The sequence below is a fragment of the Phycodurus eques genome, chromosome 8 (genome assembly GCF_024500275.1).
Source record: "Phycodurus eques isolate BA_2022a chromosome 8, UOR_Pequ_1.1, whole genome shotgun sequence".
In the NCBI taxonomy this organism is placed as follows: Eukaryota; Metazoa; Chordata; class Actinopteri; order Syngnathiformes; family Syngnathidae; genus Phycodurus; species Phycodurus eques.
In genome coordinates, this window is record NC_084532.1 from 14,128,033 (window position 1) to 14,148,184 (window position 20,152).

Sequence of the window (20,152 nt, forward strand, 5' to 3'; positions counted from 1 at the left end):
GGCTGAATAACTGAATTTTAATGGCAGCCCAAAGGCCGCCCCACCTACTGACTGACTGCTTGGATATCAAAATTATTCAATGCTGAAAAGACTCGTTCCAGATCAAATAAACTCCCATCTCAACTCTTCCTATGTAAAAACTTCTAGTTGTCAACTCATTGGTGTAACTCTTTCCTCCGTCCCTCATGCCAGAGGACTGTAGAATTTCTTTCACAGCGTGGGTTCTACAGGGAAAGAGTGCAATTCATTTCAGGTGGTCTCAGTGTCTTTGTGAGAGTTTAGGAGAATTTACTGAGACAGTTTGTGAAGCCACCACTGGGAAAGATATGGTAGAGTATTGCAATGATAAAAGAGTTAGTGTTGGGAGTAATATGTTAAAAAGGTAACACAATTGCACGTTGTGGTCTAATTTTCTCACTGGGATTTTGAAAGCAACTGCTATTAGAATAATTCAATGGTCTTGCATATCTCCTCTCATTGTTACTTGGCTTTGGGTTTCTGTCTCACCACCTTCAGGTAGGGTCTGAATGTACGGTCTTGGCTGGTTTTTCAGCCGACATCATTGGATGAAACAGACATCAATCATTGTAGCAGCAACACTAAATGATTGTTTTGTCAGTCAGTGTGTTCTATTTAAAATGTAAGAGTTGATGTCACTGTGATTTCATTGGAGCGGTCCTATTGCCTTTTCAGGGGGTTTGCATGAAACTAACAAAATCAGTCATTTTCCACAGGACGTCCATTTTTTGGGACCATTAAACAGACTTTTACAATCATCCACAATTCCATTAACTCAGTCCAGCAGCTGTGTATTGCTCCTGTCTTCGTAATTGGTCTCTGTTTAAGCCCTGCCTTCCTGCACGGTTAGATTATAATTTCACTGGCTGTTGGTGCTTCCCCTGGATGAAATCATTAAGCACCATTTTTGATTATTTATTCAAAATTCATCTTCTGGGAGGATGGCCATCACAGGGGCAAAGCACCAGAATCTGGGCCCCAATACATAATCCTTGTGAAGGGCCCCCAAACCGGAAAATGAGGGAGGGTTGGTGTTTATTGCTTCACTTACCCAACCTGGACATGTTCTGCTGATTGGTGGATGAGCAGGAAATTCAACAGACAACCTTCGGTCACAGCCCCACTTCTTTAACCTTCTGGCCTGTCTGACGTTTGCTGTCATAATTCATATTTGATAAGATAAAAAAGCAATCCTTAACATTTTGGGACCTTTAATGTTTGATGCCTGTATTTCTTTCTTTTTTATATACAAGGTGATCGATTAAGTAATTTGGGGCTACTTAAGTCCATACCTTTACACTGCACTAATTTAATTACAATACATCATCTGCATCCAATGTACTAGTCCCATAGGGTTCAAATCCTCTCGTCAGAATTCCCGCATTGAGTAAGAGGAAACTATTCTCTCAATTACCAAACATTATATGCTGCAGTTAATCTTTTATACCCTCCATTAGCTCTTACCACACACACACAAACACACACACACAGTCATAATGAACAAGTGACTGAAACATTACCCACTAAAGCCTCACACTTTAAGGTGAGAAAAAAAACCTGTAGAACAGTATATCACCAAAAATGACACCTTTTGGCATTTAGAGAGGGATAGGTAAACATAGACACACGAGAGTAGAGATTTATCATTGAAGAACAATGACCACTCGCCCACCACCGTCTTCTAAACCCATAAAGCAACCCTCTGTGCCTCTTCACCTGCCTGTTTTATGGATCTCTGTGCTGCAATTAGGCTTTACTAGCCATTCCTGCATGACACAGCACAATAGGTAATCTAATTGAATGGCAACACATTGATTAGAGGTGTTAGCCTTTGTAAACTGGTCAACATGTTAGTATTTAAACCTTTTTGTTTTTTATGTGATGTAAAAGTACAGTAAATGTGCAGAGAACTGTGTCAAACATGAATGTCAATATTTATCTTCTCTATCCTTTTCTTTAATTTTGATTCATCCTAAAAAGTAGGTATAAATGTGTACAATATACATTTGAATACAATATATATTTTTAATAGTTAGGTCATAGCAGCAGTTTTTGTATTGTAATGGAATTTCTTTTTTCTGAATTACTGCACAATACATTTTAGGGAGGGGTCTGCTCTCAGTCTTTGTGTGTGTGTGTGTGTGTGTGTGTGTGTGTTATACACATTGGTAGAACACGTACTTTTGGGGTTGGGGTGATTCGAAAACAATTCTCATAATTTCTGGTGTGATATTTTTGCAGTATACCTACAGTATTTTAGCGCAAGGAAGAAATATATGAACCATATTTTCATTTTGATTATCCCTTTAAAAAGGTCATATGTTGAAGTAGGCAAGATTATGTATCATCCAATACACGTGTGCTTGAAAAGTAATCAATCATTGAATGTTCAGAACTTCTTTTCCCTTCAATTTCTATGCAGTCATTACAATTTTTTACTACTCCATATACACCTAAATTAAAAGTATTACAAGTCTAATTATAATAATTATACAGTATAATTATCAAAATCTTAGACTCTAGGAGCAAAACATCGGCTCAGATTTGCACCACCACAAGCCTCACACTTTTGCAAAACAACACACACAGTGATTTGCAAAACAGTACTCGTACTAAAACACAAAGGTTTATAATGATGTCACTTCCTTGCAATTCCAAAGAACTGACTGCCAAATTAGCTCACCCATGAGCCGACTGGTTAAATACAGCGATCACCGCGCACGAATGCATGATTGCTTAATTGTAGACACACCAATCAGATTTAAGCATTATATGTCTTCAACCAAAATGGAAGATAAGATGTCTATTTATGTAATATATTTTCATTTTTTTTCAGATTTAGTTTTTCTTTTCACTGTAATTGTAAACTGCTCGGCGTCACGGTGAACAACTGGTAAGCACATCTGCCTCACAGTTCTGAGGACCCGGGTTCAAATCCCCCCTCGCCTGTGTGGAGTTTGCATGGTCTCCCCGTGCCTGTGTGGGTTTTCGCCGGGTACTCCGGTTTCCTCCCACATCCCAAAAACATGCATGGTAGGTTAATTAAACAGTCTAAATTGCCCGTAGATGTGAATGTGAGTGCGAATGGTTTTTTTGTTTATATGTGCCCTGCGATTGGCTGGCGACCAGTTCAGGGTGTACCCCGCCTCTCGCCCAAAGATAGCTGGAATAGACTCCAGCACACCCGCAACCCTAATGAGGATAAGCGGTGCGGAAAACGAATGAATGTAGCCAGTGCTGGATACAGTATTTTATGTTTGTCTGATATTTGCTGAGCTTGCAGTGTTATGCGCAGGGGCGACGGACCCGCCCGATTATGGGCCTCCATACAGCATATTCATGGGACAGATAGAATTTTCCCTCCTAATTTTTTGGTGAACGGAAGGGGGGGGTTTGTCTTTTTCATTCTAGATATTATTTGTGAAGGGGGCTGGGGAACGGGCGGACAGTCAAATGTTCAGGGCCCTGGGACAGTTGTCTCCTCTTTGCCCCCTGTTCAACGCCCGTGGTTATGCACACTACTGCAGTACCTTGAAAACTGCTACATGATTTGCAGTGATTCTCCATGTTGACGTTGACTGAATGGGGTATATGGAGAGTAATAAATTACATTTTTATCAGTCTGGAGCATTGATCTTGTCCAGTGTTTGGTGAATTTATGCACTGTATCCTGACACTTTCTCTCTGTGCTTCACTTTTACAATACCCTCTAATCACTGAGCAGTAGAATTGCCAAACGTTTTAAGTTAGAAGAGCAGTGTGTAAATGGTTCAAAATCAAGTCATATGACACAAGTGTTTCATATGGCAACAAAATGCAGTTTTATAAATTAGGGTATAGTTTTTACAAGGGTGTTTCATTTTGCAAAGGATCAAAGGTGTTCTGCTACTTGTGTGTGTGATTTTCGGAAGTGTGAAGTGTGTCTAGTGTTATGAGAAAATGAGCCCTGTTTTGAAAATCGTGTTTAAGCAATTGTAAAAAACTGTAAACAATAGACATGAGTATGGAGTATCTGGGAAAACACAAGCTTCCTCCTAAAGCAGAATATGTAAATGTGAATGGACAAATGGACAAATTAATAAAGTTTGCATTTGTAAAGTTTTCTCTGTCTCATTAGTGTGATAGTAAATGTTGCAGGAGATGTGTAGTAAAAAAGCCCTGGGATAAAAAGAGGATATGACACTTCATTGAGTAGAATTCTATGTGTGTGTGTGTGTGTGTGTGTTGTGTAATTATATATAGGTGTGTGTGTTAGTGCAAAGGGTCAGCTAGAGGGGATACAATGTGTCTGTCACAAGTGACCGCTCAGCCAACACAGACACCATTGGACCAGCCACCAGTAATTGTGTCACAGGCAAAGAACACGAATCAGTTCAATCCTTCTCGGGCACTTTTTCACCTACCCGACTGTTACAGCCAACCGCACACTGACCTCAGTTGTTGTCGTGAGTGTGTGCCTGTGTGTTTGCGTGTCTGGCAGCAGAGTAGAGCAGTCCACAACATACACAATCACCCAGGATCCACTTAGACAAACAGCAGTGTGGATAGAGAAGAGGTTTTTCGTCAGATGTGTGTGTGCGTGTGTGTGTTTCTTGTATAAGTGCACCCTTGTCATGAATGACCGCACACTCACCTGGTGTCTGAAACTGATTGTGGCCTTGCTGTATCCAAATCACCCAGCTTGTGTAATGAATTTGAATGATGGGGTTAAAGGATAAATCCATCTAAAGATCATATGCAATATATCATAACCCTACACTGCTTTTTCCATTATCATTCTATTATAAGTTTTGTGATGTAGTGTACACATACATCTCCACTTTACATTATCCTGGTCCTCAGTTTTTTAGTATCTCCATCTTTCTTATGTGTTTATTTATTTACTGTAACAAGTGTGCACGCATTACAGATTACTGAAAATTATGATTATATCCCACTTTGTTCCAGTCGAAAGTATACGAAAAAATTATGACCTGGATTAGCATGTTGCCTACCATTAGAGTTGCTGCATATTGTAGTCAATTACTGTTTCGCTGAAAAAACAAAATTAAATGCTGGGAAAAGATGTCCTTTTTTTTCTACTCTACATTGGTAATCCTCTTTAGGAACGTGGGTGAACTGGAGCCTATCCTAGCTGACTAGTGTGAGGCAGACCCACACAAACATGGAGAAAACTTACAAACCCAACACAGCACAGCCTATGCTGAGATTCAAACACAGAACCTCTTGACTGTGAGGCAGACGTCCCAACCACAACACCGTCGTAAAAATAGTTTAAGTGACATTTTAGGATTCACAATAGTGTGACAATCAAATTACTTCATCTTTGTAAAGTCTGGGCACATCAACTTCTCAGTTTTCTGGAACGCGGCATTACTCAACTACGTAGTTTCCCTAAAGTCAGAATGCTTATCTTTGTGGGACACCACCTGTTGGCAGGTGCTCTGTAGTAGCTCATTGACAAAAAGTAAGACAATGTCGAAGGACCAAAGTGGTGCTTAAGTCTCCTTGTTGTGACGGTAGAATCAAAAGTAGCACTAAATAGTGTAACTTTGATAAAAAGCTCTTTCAGTACAGAGAGGGCTTGGACATGCAGAAGTAACAATTACACCCTCTGGTCTTAAAGTGTCTGGAAAGAAGGAGACACATTAATTATCATTTGCAGCATGCCAGAACGTGTGTGGGTGCATATGTATGTCTGAGAGTGTGGACGGAGAAGTGGTTAGGTTGCGTAAATCACAGTTACCGCAGCACATATTCCAGGACATTCTCAGAGAAAAATGTTTACGCTAAGGAGAATTATATGTGTGTGTGACTACTTTCTCATACTGCTCCACTTTCTCATTCGCCATATTTAACGTCTCCTTGCCTGAGTTCTCTCAGATCTGACGTCCCAAGTTGGCCTGTCATTTTCTTACTTTGTGAAATGTATTTAATTTATTATCAAATAATTAAATGAAAGTGGCACGGTGGACAACTGGTTAGAGAGTCTGCCTCACAGTTCTGAGGACCGGGGTTCACTCCCCTGTGTAGAGTTTGCATGTTCTCCCCGTGCCTGCGTGGATTTTCTCCTGGCACTCTGGTTTCCTCCCACATCCCAAAAACATGCATGGTAGATTAATGGAAAACTCTAAATTGCCTGTAGGTGTGAATGTGAGTGCAAATGGTTGTTTGTTTGTATGTGGCCTGCGATTGGCTGGCAACCCAGTTCAAGGTGTACCCCGCCTCCTGCCCGATGATAGCTGGGATAGGCTCCAGCACCCCTGCAACCCTTGTGAGGATAAGCGGCTCAGAAAATGGATGGATGGATAATTAAATGAAACACAGAAATATGAAGTTCTATTCTATGAGCTTTTTTTCTATCCGTGATTTGTATTAATAATGCTGAAGATACACTCCATCAAAGCTCTCCCTTTGTTAGCCATGAATATGCGTTGCAGACTTGCAATAAGTAATAAGAACTAATGCGCAAACTTAAAACTTAAAATCCCTGTAAGTGAAATCATAGATTTGTTTCACCAGAGGCGGGTTAGACCAGCGTTGATAATTTCGTAGACGAGTGCAAGCCGGCGGATCTGACAATGGACTGTGGGAGTGTTTAGTTAGCTGACTTCATTCGCTGCCAATCAAAGTCACTCCTCTCAATACCTTTAAATGTGATGCAGCTGAAAGTCTCAATGGAGATATGGCGCCGTCCTCTGTGCAGCGTAAGAGGACGATGTATAATCGGAGCGATCCGTCCGTGAGTGGACCATTGTTGCTTTTCTTGGCCATGGTGTGGCAACAGATAATGTGAGTCGGCACCCTTATTAAATACAGAATGAGCTGGTTATAACTGTTGGCGACTTAAATTTGTCCCCAGAGCCCACTATCTGTCTGCCTGTGCCCTGATCAAATCGTGTTAGACCAGCGGTCTACCTTGCACTAGGACTTTGACGTGGTCTGAGTAAGCGCAAATTTAGATCGACTTGCTGCCACCACATTTTCACTCTGCCGGGAACACGTCCAAGGACACTCCCTCGCTGCGCCAGAACACCCAGCTTGGCGCAGACTGGTCTGCCAAATTGGCAAATGGTTTTTTTACCATTTGGCAGGGTTGATAACAATACTATTTTCTGTGGTGTGTCAAATTTACAAGAGATATTTGTTTTTGCTTTAGAGGGTCTTTAGAAATGCGTGACAGTAGCCCATGTGAAAGGACTTGGGCTTTAGTCACGTTTCGAGTCAAGCTGCGTCCCAAAAAATGGCAACCAGATGTTACTCTGCTTCCTGACCCCTTTAGAGGTGCCCTTGAGCCAGGCACCGAACACCCAACCCTGGCTCAAAAGGTACAGCACTGTTTGCTCAGCCCCTCACTCAGATATCTCTCCTTGCACTTGTGTGATCTGGTTCTTTGTGGGGTCTGTAACACAAAATATAGCATGGGGTATACATTGAATTTCCTTTGGACGTATGATAATTAGTAAAAGAGATTTTTTTTTAAATTATGAATTAATGTCAGAGTACAACTGTGACAATATCTTGACAGAATGCTTATTATGTCTCCACTGTCACCATAATTTAGTTATGTTATTATGTATGTCTTTTATAAAGTGTAGTCTGTATATTTAGCTTGTACAATAAGTGTTGTACCGTTCCACTGATCTTACCAATCATACAGTGTCTTCATCTTTTTTAATATGAAACTATTTACAAAGGTATTGGGACTATTCAGTGTTTGGAAAACACCTTTTCGATGAAATAAATCAGACTCGAGTGTGACCAGCCAGGCCCTCTCCTGTTCTTTCCAACATTTAACCTCACAATTTTTTCTTTCTGAATAAATGGACCAAAAAAAATCCCACATATCAAAATCTTCCCAAAAGAGAGGAAGCTGTTACATCTGACATGGGACATCAAGTTTTAGTGAGTGACTAATAACTATTAATATATATTAATATGTTTATTCATATATGTGTTGATGCAGTTGGTAAGAGATAAGTAATCAAATCTTGCTATTATTTATTAAGTGTGAATACACTACTTGAGCTTGAGTTTCATTCTTGAAGACAATCTAAGAGGTGGAATGTATTCCAGGGAATTCAGTCACTCACTCAAATCCAACTGTTTACATCTCCACTTGCTTATCAGACCATAAATTGTGATGGTCTAACAGAGGAGGAAGTCTATGCCGAGATATCTACTGAACAGGCTGGAGGTTAGCCACTTTTTAAGCAGAGCTCCCATGTTCAAAACATAAAACACAGATCTTTGTGTGATTGGAGATTAACGCCTTGTCATGGTTTTGCATAATTGTATGATATTTTCTTTCTAGTCTTGATTTGCACGGGTACGCTGCATAAATTGCTTCATGTTTGATGCACTTGGAAAATGCATTGAGTTGATGTCCAAACCTGCATCATCTGAGTGCTGATGTTGGGCAAGTCGCTGGACTTCTAACCCCAAGAAACTTCCTCCCTTCTCTGTGTTGTGGTCTTTTCTTCTGCGTTGATCTTTCATCTTTGCGTCATCTTCTGCTCTTCCTTCCTTCTGTGAAAAACATTAACGCTGTAACTCCCCACTGAGCTTTGCCTTCCGAGATTCACACCACTCTTTTACTAAATTTACCATCTGGTTTACTAGCCTCCATTCTGATTTGACTGACATTTCATCAGATGTGAGGAAGTGTCGGGCCTTGACCTGCTCTCTGGGTCATCGTGGTCCACCATATTTTTGTCAATTTTTAATCCGCCTGGACCATTAATATCGATAATGTGCATAGCACTTTACTAACTTATAGCTAAAGATTACTATACCATTGTAATAAACCTTGCTGAGATGCATTTGTCAAAACAACAGGACAAGTCTTTTTTTTTTTTTTTTGAAGAGGTTTGCCATTGTCTATACTAATTGTTTATCTCCTTCAAACTGTCACAGATTACAATACATGTCAGACAACAAACCCATTATTTTTGACAGAATTTTTTTTTTGTCAATTCCCTTTAAATCTGAATTTTAAAAAAGAAATTTAAAATGATTGGTATATATATCATGAAGATTTATGTTGATTTTTCATATCGAGTCCAAGACGAATCAGGTCGAAAGACACATCAGTAAGAGTTTCTACTTTCAGACAATTTACTTTAATTGCTATACTTTTGCATTTTAAAAATCGATGTATTTTGGAATATATCAACAATTGGTTGACAAATTTTTACAAAAGGCTAAAATGTAAATGCACCAATGCATATGATCAAGCCACTTGTAGATTGTCCCAGAAGTGTTACTCTAATAATGTTTTCTTTTCTTTTTTTTCACATACTTTCACATTCATGACTTGGTCAGTGTAAATGTTACACAGATACATATAACATCATATGTATTTTTAAAAATGACCAATTTTAATATCATGTATAAGTGTGCAAATGTTGTGGATAATTATTAATCAGTTATATGTTGATATTGTTTTGTTGTTCTTCTTCTTTTGTAGAGATGATTCTCATTAAAATGTTGCTGCATGCTCTCTGTAACCTTCTGACTAGCCTCACTTTCATGTTTTTGCAGCCATTTGGGAAGGAGATAACCAAACCCTCAGACGATAGCAGCGTCCTTCCACTTTAGGTTGTCAGCAGCAAAGTTGCACCACTGAAACCTTTCTGCACATCTACGCACACACGCGTGCACTCCACTCAAAGGGGAGAGTCTTTGTTTGATCCACCGTGAGGTTTATCTCCTAAACCCAAATGTCAACACTTATTGTTGACACACTCAGTTTCCTCCAACAATCCAGTGCGGTCCACAGTGGAAGACCTGCGAGAGGAGCAAGTAAAAGTAGTTGACCTGGGGCAGAATGGAAAGTCAAAACGAATATGGACAAATGATACGGATCGCAAAACATAACAACATAAATCTGCAAATGTACACAAGCACACCGTTTTTCATGCAAAAAGAAAGTAGCGACCAACATGTGCTTTTCAGGGAGTGCAGCTAATTTCAAAACTTGGACCTGTCCAAAGTTTGAGTGTATTTTTGAGGGAGCACTGTCATTCCTGTTCCTATTTTTGTCACTTTTTCAAAAACAACACAAACTACATGCATTTGTCATTGTTATAAACAGCATTTAATAAAAATCAACAGTATTTTGTTGTTCTCCTTAAAGTTGGTCCGCTGTGTTCCAGCATGACTTGAAAAAAATATTTCACCCGTGTGTTCCCCAATGTCTTTCACCCCAGCATCCAGAGTGGAGTTCCCTCACTCCTGCAGGTTAATCATTCCAGCAGTGCTATCTGTCAGACGAGGCCTTATCTAATAGCCTTACGTGAATCCCCACCTCTTTCTTTCAACCCCCTTTACTAGTAAACTTGCATGAATTAGTTTTATATATGGGGGGGTGGGGGGGGGGGGGCTGTAACGTGTGCCGTGTGACGTTTAGTTTATAATTTGAAGCACACCATTTTTAAAGTACATCATGAGTAGAAAAGAAGAACGCAGCAGCAAAGTTACTGAAATGTAGTCTTGTACTTTAGTGATAGATGCATTAAGATAATGATAACAGTCGAATATTTCTCATATCAAAATAGAATTTTAGCTATTCTATACAGTACAATATGCTGATCCTGATTAGCCCAGCAGTCTAAAAATACGGCGTAGGATCCCTCGTGGACGCATCTTATTAAAGCAGATGACGGATTATTTTTTTTTAAAAATGGTCCGTGGTGTATACATCAGGGATGAAAACACATTTAATACAGAATTCATCAACTGGGTAGCACGTTAGAAAGAAAGAAAGAAAGAAAGAAAGAAAGAAAGAAAGAAAGAAAGAAAGAAAGAAAGAAAGAAAGAAAGAAAGAAAGAGAAAAAGAAAGAAAGAAAAACGTTTGACACCATTTGCATGTACATGAGATGCACATAATGCACACACTCCCCAAAATAAAAAAGAAATGAAAAAACTAATTCTACTGAATCTATGGTCGTGTGCGGATGCCTGCGCGTGCATGTAGTCGTGCACTTTTAAGTCAGGAACGCCGAGCTTTAACGTCCACCACTCACGCCATCTATCAGCTGAGATTTTGGAGAGACGAACCCGATGCCATTGAGGCGATGTGTCCAGGTCCAGTCGCCTGGTTGGACCGGGGATGTATGACGTCAGACGACCGCATGAGTCCACGATTGGAGGGAGGGGAGTAAACAACTCAGCCAGGAGGAGGGGGAGGAGGAGGAAGAGGAGGAAGAGAGGTTTCCACAGCTCAGACAGTCCGGCTTGACGCGCCGAGTCTGATTTTACGCACAGGCGAGCGCGCAGATTTGCTGGTACAGGCTTCAAAGTTCTTCACAGTAACTTTATGAGTTTATCGCGCCTTCAACACATTTGGAGCTGACACAAGAACACTTATTTCGTGTTTTGATCCACGTCGTGTAGGTTCAGAGACACATTTATCGTGCGCAACAGTGACTGCATATCGCAGGATCTTCTCGTCATTGTTTTTTTTTTTTTTGTTTGTTTGTTCGTTTTTTTTTTTGTAGTTAAATGACATTTTTGACATTTAAAATTGCGGTCCCTTTGCAAAGGACGATTGCGCGTCTGGCCCGAGATATATAAGGGCAAAACGTCCGCTACAGCAGGAGAGAGACGTGGGCCACTTTTGACTAAGAAGTGCGCCCAAGTGTCTCCCGTCGCTGAGCTGAGGCCGGCGGCGCTGACATGCTGCCCAAAGTCGAGACTGACTCGCTGGGACTCTCTCGATCGTATGGGGAACAGGGACACATGCCAAGAAACGTGCAAGGTAAGAGTTGACACACCTCTCAGTTTAGACAACAAACGTACAAATCGTGTTTTATTAGGGAGAATGAAGCGACAAACGTCAATATTTGTATGCCTGCACATATCAAGGCGTTTAGTTTTTGGGTGACTGTCAAACTCTTACTGTATGATGGAAGATGTTGCATTCTGTTTCTTCCCGCGAATCGGAATTGAAGTACAAATCTTAAGTGTAGATTTGACACTGGGCTGACTGTGTTGCTTGCGATCACTGATCAATTGAAGTCATGCTTGTAGTGGATGCGCCTTACGCCGGGAGCAAAAACAAAAACAAAACAAAAAACGCGGTTTAACTTCATAAGTCTAGCAGCACCCACAGTGGACCCTTTCGCTTGAATTAATGTACAAAAGAAACACCGGTGTTTTCCCCCTCAATACAAAATAACAAAGTAGGCTGCACAGGTAATTTCTTAATCTCAAATTTAAAGTCTTTCGTTTTGTGATATTAGCCACATCAACTATTTAAATATTGCACGAATTCATTTCTATCTTCAGTTTATTTCGGAAAAAGTGAAGGTACACAGCTGCTATTTAAATATTGTTAAGAAACAATCTGAAACATTACCAAAGTTTTATATATATATATATATATATATATATATATATATATAGTTTAGTAAATGAACAATATTTCAGCGATTCCTGTGTTGTTGTTTTTATTTCACCTGCGTATTTGGCCTTGTTCTTGATTTTATTTTTTATGCTTACAATTTTAACATTTGATTACTATTTTCCGAGATAAACAACTCCATCATTTTTACATGGTGTTCCAATTCTGCGGATGGAATCGTTGCGTATAGAAAAGTGGAAAGAACCCGAGGTGGTGACACTTCTGTAACTGCATCAAGATCAAATTCACGCTGCACCTCGAATTCCACTCTTGTCATTCCGCGGCGATCTAAGCTGGCAATCAATTAGCCCTCCCGAGTTTATGAGATGCTGATAACGGAGCCAAGACTCCCTGAAACGTCAAGTCAACGAGTGGCTTGTTAGAAGTACGCTTATCTGCTTTTACGCACGCAATAAAACAAGGTAGCTCTGGACATGTTTTTTTATTTTCATGGGAGCATTTTGATTTTGCAAATCCCAGATATTTTGGAGAGGGTTTATTGCCTGAGCAAAAGGCCAACAATTGGATAGAACAGTTTCTGCAATTTAAAGGTAACTGAAAGTCTTTCTTTTCCAAACCGAAACGTGCGCAATTTTATTCTCTTTGATTATAATGAGCGGTAATCGGTACAAAAAAAAAGCACAGCAGCTCACTATTCTTATTTTTCTATTGTTATTAATTAATCTCTCTATACTGCATATTGCAACCTCTTTCCGAATAATGCAAAGTGGTTTTCGCGTAACAAATTGTGTGAATACATTGCACAAATGAGAAAAGTTTATATAGCTATAGCAATTCATTTTAAAAATGTAAATTTTCTTCTTTTTCTATATGCAAACTATCCCAGCGGCGCAGTGGAACTTGTTGCTCTGATCCACATATATGAACGTTTTAACTTCTCCAAAAATTATTATAGTTTGAATTTTTTAAAAAAATAATCACGCAAAGGCCTCAGCGAAGTGCCTAGAAAGGCAAAAAAAAAAAAAAAAAAAGTCTTTTTGTACCGTTTGATCTTTTATGATTAGAGCTGTAATTTTTGCAACTGTTGTAAATGTCAGTCTCTCTTTTTTGCTGAGTGGTGTAACCCTTTTATAATAAATGAGATACACATTTGAATAACCAGGCAATAAAATAAAATAAACTACCCGTTTTAATGGCAGTGATTCATAACCACAATACTATATATTATTTTGTCGAATAATAGAGGAATAATTGAGGTTGCTCTCTATAAAAGGTTGCCTTTGCGATTATGCAGAACTCGCGCCAGGAAGTTATAAAACAAAACAAACAACAACAAAAAAACATTGAAACAAAAAATAAAGAGGCCTTTAGCATTGCGTTTGTTAGCGGGAATAATCATGTTGGTTGTTTTTCTGCTGGCCTGCAGTGATGAGCGCTTGTGTGCGTGTGTGTGTGTGTGTGTGTGTGCGCGCGCGCGTGTGTGTGTGTGCGTGCGTGCGCCCGCGCTTGTGTTTGTGTGTTTTGATCTGTCTGTGGGCGGCAACATGTTCTCCTGCGCTCCTTAACGTTAATATCTCTCTCAATTCCCCAGCGGGCTCGACGTGGATGCATTGCATATTTATGAGACTCGCGTTCATAGTCTTCTTTTCAGACGGCTTCTGATTTGCAAGCGAATGTGCAGGAATTAAACGAAATAATTGACAGCGTCTGTCTGTCTGTCTTTCGGCGGGAGACCGGTTATCACATCCGTCTCACAGTTCTGAGGAGCCGGGTTCAAATCCGGCCTCACCTGTGTGGAGTTTGCATGTTCTCCTCGTGCCTACTCCGGTTTCCTCCCAAAAACATGCATTGAAGACTCTAAAATGCCCGCAGGTCTGAGTGCGAATGGTTGTTTGACTCTATGTGCCCTGCGATTGGCCGGCGACCAGTTCAGGGTGTACATTGTAATCGTCCTCTCTGTGTACGCATGTCCCTTGCAGTTCCACAATTAAAAATGATGGACTACTCCTATGACGAAGACCTGGACGAGATGTGCCCCGTGTGTGGAGACAAGGTTTCGGGCTACCACTACGGACTGCTCACCTGTGAGAGCTGCAAGGTTAGTGCATTGGCATTTTCTGCCTATACTATGCGGGGGTGTCAAACTCATTTTGGTTACTTTCCCTCAGAGAGCTGTTATGACTGTGAAACCATATAAATGTTGAATCACCTGATAACATTATTATATGTACATTAAAACAACATTAAAACAATTGTACTAGCATTACCAGATAACTAGCAACCCTTTATTGCTCAGTGACTGTTTTTCTCAATGTCTTTATGTCTCAAAAGTGTTCTTTGTCTGTTGTCGTACTAGCGGCTCCAACTACCGGAGACAAATTCCTTGTATTTGTTTTGGACATACTTGGCAAAATAAAGATGATTCCTATTCTGATATTGATGGATAACTACTTTTAAAATCAAAAGTCAAGGATGTATAGTTTATTCAACTATTGTTCCAGTAACTGTAAAAAGTGTTTTGGTAACAAAAATTCTTGCAATATCACAACGTTATTATTTATTACATATGACAATTTGAAGCTTTGGAACAGAATTTAACAAGAATCACGGAAGTTGACAGCCATGATTTGCTTTTGCGGGCCACAAAAAAATGATGTGAGGTCCGGATCTTGAACCCGGGTCTTGAGTTTGAGACCTGTGGACGATAGTGTGGACCCTGTGTGTGTGCACGTGCGTGCGTAGGTTCCTTATGGATATTAATGTCAGTGACATGCGTTCATAAGGTGAAGTTTGGCTTTTGGATTTGCACCATATTCCATCGTTTTCCAGTGTTAAATCTTCTTTGCTCACGTTTGGGGAGTTTTTGCAACCAGCAAACAAGAAGCAAGTGTCATTTAACAAAAGAGAAAAAACTGTCAGAATTGTGGCTGTACATTTTGCAAACGCCAATAGACAAGTGCTAATACAAAGGATGATGCCAGAGAAGGCAAGAAAGATATTATACTCGAAGCCAAAACATTAGCTACACTCACACAACTTAATGAGATCCAATACAATGGTTGTATCTTAAATTTTGCCTTTACAAAAATGATGTCTTGAATGGCACACACACACAGAGTACTAATTGTTAATGTGGGTTTATTATTGTGATTATAATTTGCAGAGGTGTAGAAGTGCACTGCATCATACCGAAAGCCATTTCTATTATTTCGGCCCCCACATGTAAATAAAAGAGGATACTACAATAACAGAAAAAGGTATGACAGCAGTTTTAGAATACTGCAAAGACAGCACAGTAATGGGAAACGAATACCTCTCTGTCAGTCAAAACAGTACATTACTACCTTCATAAAGGAAGAATGTTAATAAAAGCTCTTGCTGGGATGTCAGGATGTTGTAAGTGTACAAATCTCTGTTTGTATACTTATGCGTGTATGGAACTCTCATCACAAGTTCATTAAGAGCCCAACAACAGCGGCTGCAAAGGCAACTGTTTGAATTGGAGCGCCATCAGCACACTTTTTGTCCCATTTCCTCTGCTCTCCTCATACAGGCATTATCAGGGCAAATTATACATATATATATATATATATATATATATATATATATATATATATATATATATGTATAATATATATATATATATATATTTATGTATATATGTGTGTGTGTGTTTTAAATTCTTATTTATTTATTTTTAAAACACAGTATTGACGCAGTAGCATCACATTTCTTGCCTATGTGGTCATTATTTAAAGCAGATGTTATAGATTCGATTACATATTGCAACCTTGAGATGCTATAACCACTTGCTTGGAAGGAGACGTCAGTGGCATCTGTGCAGCTTCTCAGCCTCCACACACCCTCACACCTTGTGTGCGTGTGCGTGTGTGTGTGCCTGCAGAGTGCATATGAAGAGGAATTTTAATGAAGCACTGTCTATCCTTGTTGAAACATTAATAATATTGATATTTACCTCCAACCAGTCATTGAGTCGCTCAATAAAGCGGCCACCCTGATTGTTAACGGCAGCCCTGTAATTGTCAGGCTGATGTATCAGTTTGCTGTCAGTTTCTTTCCCCTCAAAAACGTATGCACACATCATAGGCTTCTCCTTTGCCACTCATACGACATCCAAGCATTGAGTAAACAAACTCAGGATGAGGTATCGGGGAGAGAGTTGCTTGAAACTTCGATCTTTGCAAGAAGTCAGTGAAAAGGTCAGGGTCAAGGTGCAAAGCAAATGAAGTTCAAGTATATAGGCACAACTAGTAAGCATTTTGAAAGTAAATTCAACTGAATTTAATCAACTTACTGCTATTTATACGTGAATGTATGAATAGTGAGGGCTACTTCAGTGCAAACAAACACAATTTCTAAATAGGATTATTTGGGGTCTAATTTTGTCACTTTTAATGGGAATCCTTGTTGCATGCAAGATGACAATGACCTACAGTATTTTATGCAGTGATAGATAGATAGATAGATAGATAAAATCCCTATTTCACAATAGTCACTCTACTTTATAACTGAAAAGAAACTTTTGAACATGTTTTATATGCAGTTACTTTTAAATTGAGTGACTTTCCAAATGTTTGGTTTCATGTATTTTTGATGGATTTTTATTTTTTTTGTATTATTTTTTTTTAGCCCTCAGTCCACTTCATGTTTTATTTCGTCATGCAGATTGTCAATTAAATTTGTGTTGGGTGAAATATTGACAACAGCAGTTTCCGTTAATTTATTTTATTTGGGAGGGGGAAAGAGCAGAGTTTATACTGCATATACTCGTTCTACATTATGGATCTAGAATACATTACCTGCTCCCATCCTTCCTCTTTTTGCTTTTTGATTTTCATTGCTTCTTCCAATAATTAATTCCATGTTGCAGTCAGGAACTCTATTATCCCGGAACTGGGAATTATGTAAATATATTGGATATTTTTGTGTGTGCTCGTGTGCTTAAATCTTTTAAAGTGGAAAGTTGATTTCCCTCAAAAGCTGAAAGGAGACTATCATAAATAGTTATTTTTTTTTTTAGACAACTTTATACAAAAAGATGCTACATGTGTATTTGTGTTCAAAATGAATACGGAATGATTTGAAACTTTAATTTATATAAAAAATTGTTTTATCTTTGTTGTTGACCTAGAAATGAGTGCCCTATATGCTACTTTTTTCATCAACCGTGTGACATAGCTGTGTGTGTGTACATGGAGCCAGTGTGCGTGTGAATGGGTGCATTACCATCACATGGACGGGGTCAAGCGGGTTGACATGTTAATTGGTTCCCTCCGCAGGGCTTCTTCAAGCGCACGGTCCAGAACAACAAGCGCTACACATGTATTGAGAACCAGAGTTGCCAGATTGACAAGACTCAGAGGAAGCGCTGCCCATACTGCCGCTTCCAAAAGTGCCTCACTGTCGGCATGAAGCTGGAAGGTAAAGCAATACACCCACAATTAGAACATTTCAGATGCCAAAATGACGAGAAAATGTTTTTCCTGGTCTTTTGCTCATGTAATTCAGCATCTTTCCTGCTTCAGCTCAGGGTGTGTGTGTGTCTCCGTTTATGTGCTCTCCATTAAAAAGCTCACTAAGCTAAAATGTATAAATATATGGAGTAAACATTTCTATCTGCAAAATCATGTTTCACCCCCCTTACGTTGTAAGTCACTGAAATATTTAAAACAGCTCTGAGTGTGAGGCAGTGGTGTTTTACACTACTGCAAACTAAATTCACAACAATAAACATACAGTATTGTGAAAAGAATACCTCTCTTACAGTGTTAATCAAAGCTGAACATCTTTTCAAAAGCATATTAGACACATAACTTGTTGTTTTGGAGCTTATGATCTCCAAAACGTCTAAATTATATGCACATATGCTGCTGTGGGGAATGTAGTGAGCGTCAAGCACAAAAGCATGAACACACTTGATGGATCAGGCTGATTCAGATATATTTAAACTGTTATACTGTTTATGCTGTACGACCAGTAATCTATTTACTGGACAAATACATGTATGTACTTCACTTTGCTCATTATGGGGTTTATATGAGAACACCACTCCGTAAAAAGTAATCTTGAAGCTGTGCACATCTGCAGAAGTGAAAAGGCAAAAGCAGGCAACATTCTTTGCGAAGCATTATATACTTTTCAAGATATGATGCCTGTTTGCAATTACTGATGCTGAAAAGTGGAAGGAAAAAATTATTGCATGGAGCAGCTCAAGTATGAGGCTGACTGCCTCTGGACGTCCACATAGGTGTTTTATAAACTTTTAGCGTTCTTGTGAAATGACAATTTCGTCATTTTCCATTAAATCACAGTTGAACGTTTTATAGTGGAACCCATTCATGCTTTGGCTTGAAATATATTCTTCCATTATAATTTTGGAATGTGAAAGGTTTCAGTCCAAATTGAGATCTTCACACAAATGCATTACACAAGTTGAATAACTTTGACGATAAAATTGTCTGCATTTCTTTTTTTTTTTAACACTGTAAAGTTGACCACTGGAACACCCCTCCTTTCATGCAGTGTGTTGAAAACTAGCAATGCTTATTAGCATTTTACATGGGGGTCAGAGGGAGTTTGGGGGTATTCGGTAGCTGCTGGACACTTAATACCTGCCAGACAGGGAATAAAAAAAAGAAAAATACAAAACATGGCATGAGGCTGAGAATGGTAATGATGATACTTTTGGCCGGCCAGTTTGAGGCCTCTTTGTTTAATTTGAACGCAGCTCAGAAGCCCGCTCAAACACAGCTAAAGCTGAATAGTGACAATGATGGCAGGGCAAATATACTTCCAGTTCAAGGATAACATTTCAAATCAATTATTGTTTAGTTTTACTCTTAAACAACTATCTCTGGCGCATATGTTGGCCTATAGAGGTCTCTTTACAATGATTGTAAAACAAGATTTCAATTATTTAACAGAGAACCCATATTGCTATTCCCTATGGTAATGTATAATTCTTCATGGTATTTATAAACTACCAGTCAAAGGTTTGGACACACTTCGTAGTGCAAATGAATGAGAAACTGTCCAATATTTTGGCTGGTAGTGTATGTTAAATTCTTGTCAAATGTACAGGCTGGCAGTACCTACAATAATCACAAGAAGGGTGTGGTAGAAAAAAAAACAAAAAAACTGCCTAAAGGAAATTTTTCCAGAGGCTTCTCCCTTCTTCCTGCCATGTGAGGTGTAATTAATCGCGCTCTTAATCATGAATGGCCGCTGGGCAGTATGTCCCAGCCTGCCATTTTCCAGCTGATGTGGGCGCGCAGTTGGCCGTGTTTGTTGGCAGGAACTTTCAGCTCGGGGGCACGGCAGGCCCTCCAGCACTCTGTCAAGGCCCAGGAGCTCCGGTGGGCGACTCCTGCCACAACCAGTAAAGCCCTCCTCCACAGGAAGGCTGACACCCCTTGCCACACACACACACACACACACACACACACACACACACACAGAGAGACACATGAGTCCTTAGCAAATACATGTATTCATGAAAAGGCCAAAAGTGTTCAGACACCCACAGGCGAGATCGTGAAGCTGCCATTGCATCAAAAAATACAGTAATGGGGAAAGATAAAAGCCCATTTGGATTTTTGCTTCTTTCATAGCATGACACAGCAGCTCGTAGCAATATGCGAAATGAGTGGAAACCAACTGCGTGAGCGTTTATTTTGATTATCTAATGTTTGTTGATTTGCCAGCAGTTAGGACAGTCTGCTATTTCCAGTTTGGAAATCTGTGTA

At 39.5% G+C, this 20,152-nt stretch overlaps 1 protein-coding gene across 1 annotated transcript in view; it reads left to right on the plus strand.

Annotated features, from left to right (window-relative positions):
• Positions 1-11,570: 11,570 nt before the first annotated feature.
• nr5a2 (nuclear receptor subfamily 5, group A, member 2) overlaps positions 11,571-20,152 on the plus strand; it is a 64,341-nt gene continuing 55,759 nt past the window's right edge. The window contains exons 1-3 of the mRNA XM_061683247.1: positions 11,571-11,780; positions 14,366-14,484; positions 17,687-17,828. Of these exons, the coding sequence (XP_061539231.1) occupies positions 11,699-11,780; positions 14,366-14,484; positions 17,687-17,828 (343 nt within the window). The 5' untranslated portion in view covers positions 11,571-11,698. The remainder of the gene's footprint in view (positions 11,781-14,365; positions 14,485-17,686; positions 17,829-20,152) is intronic.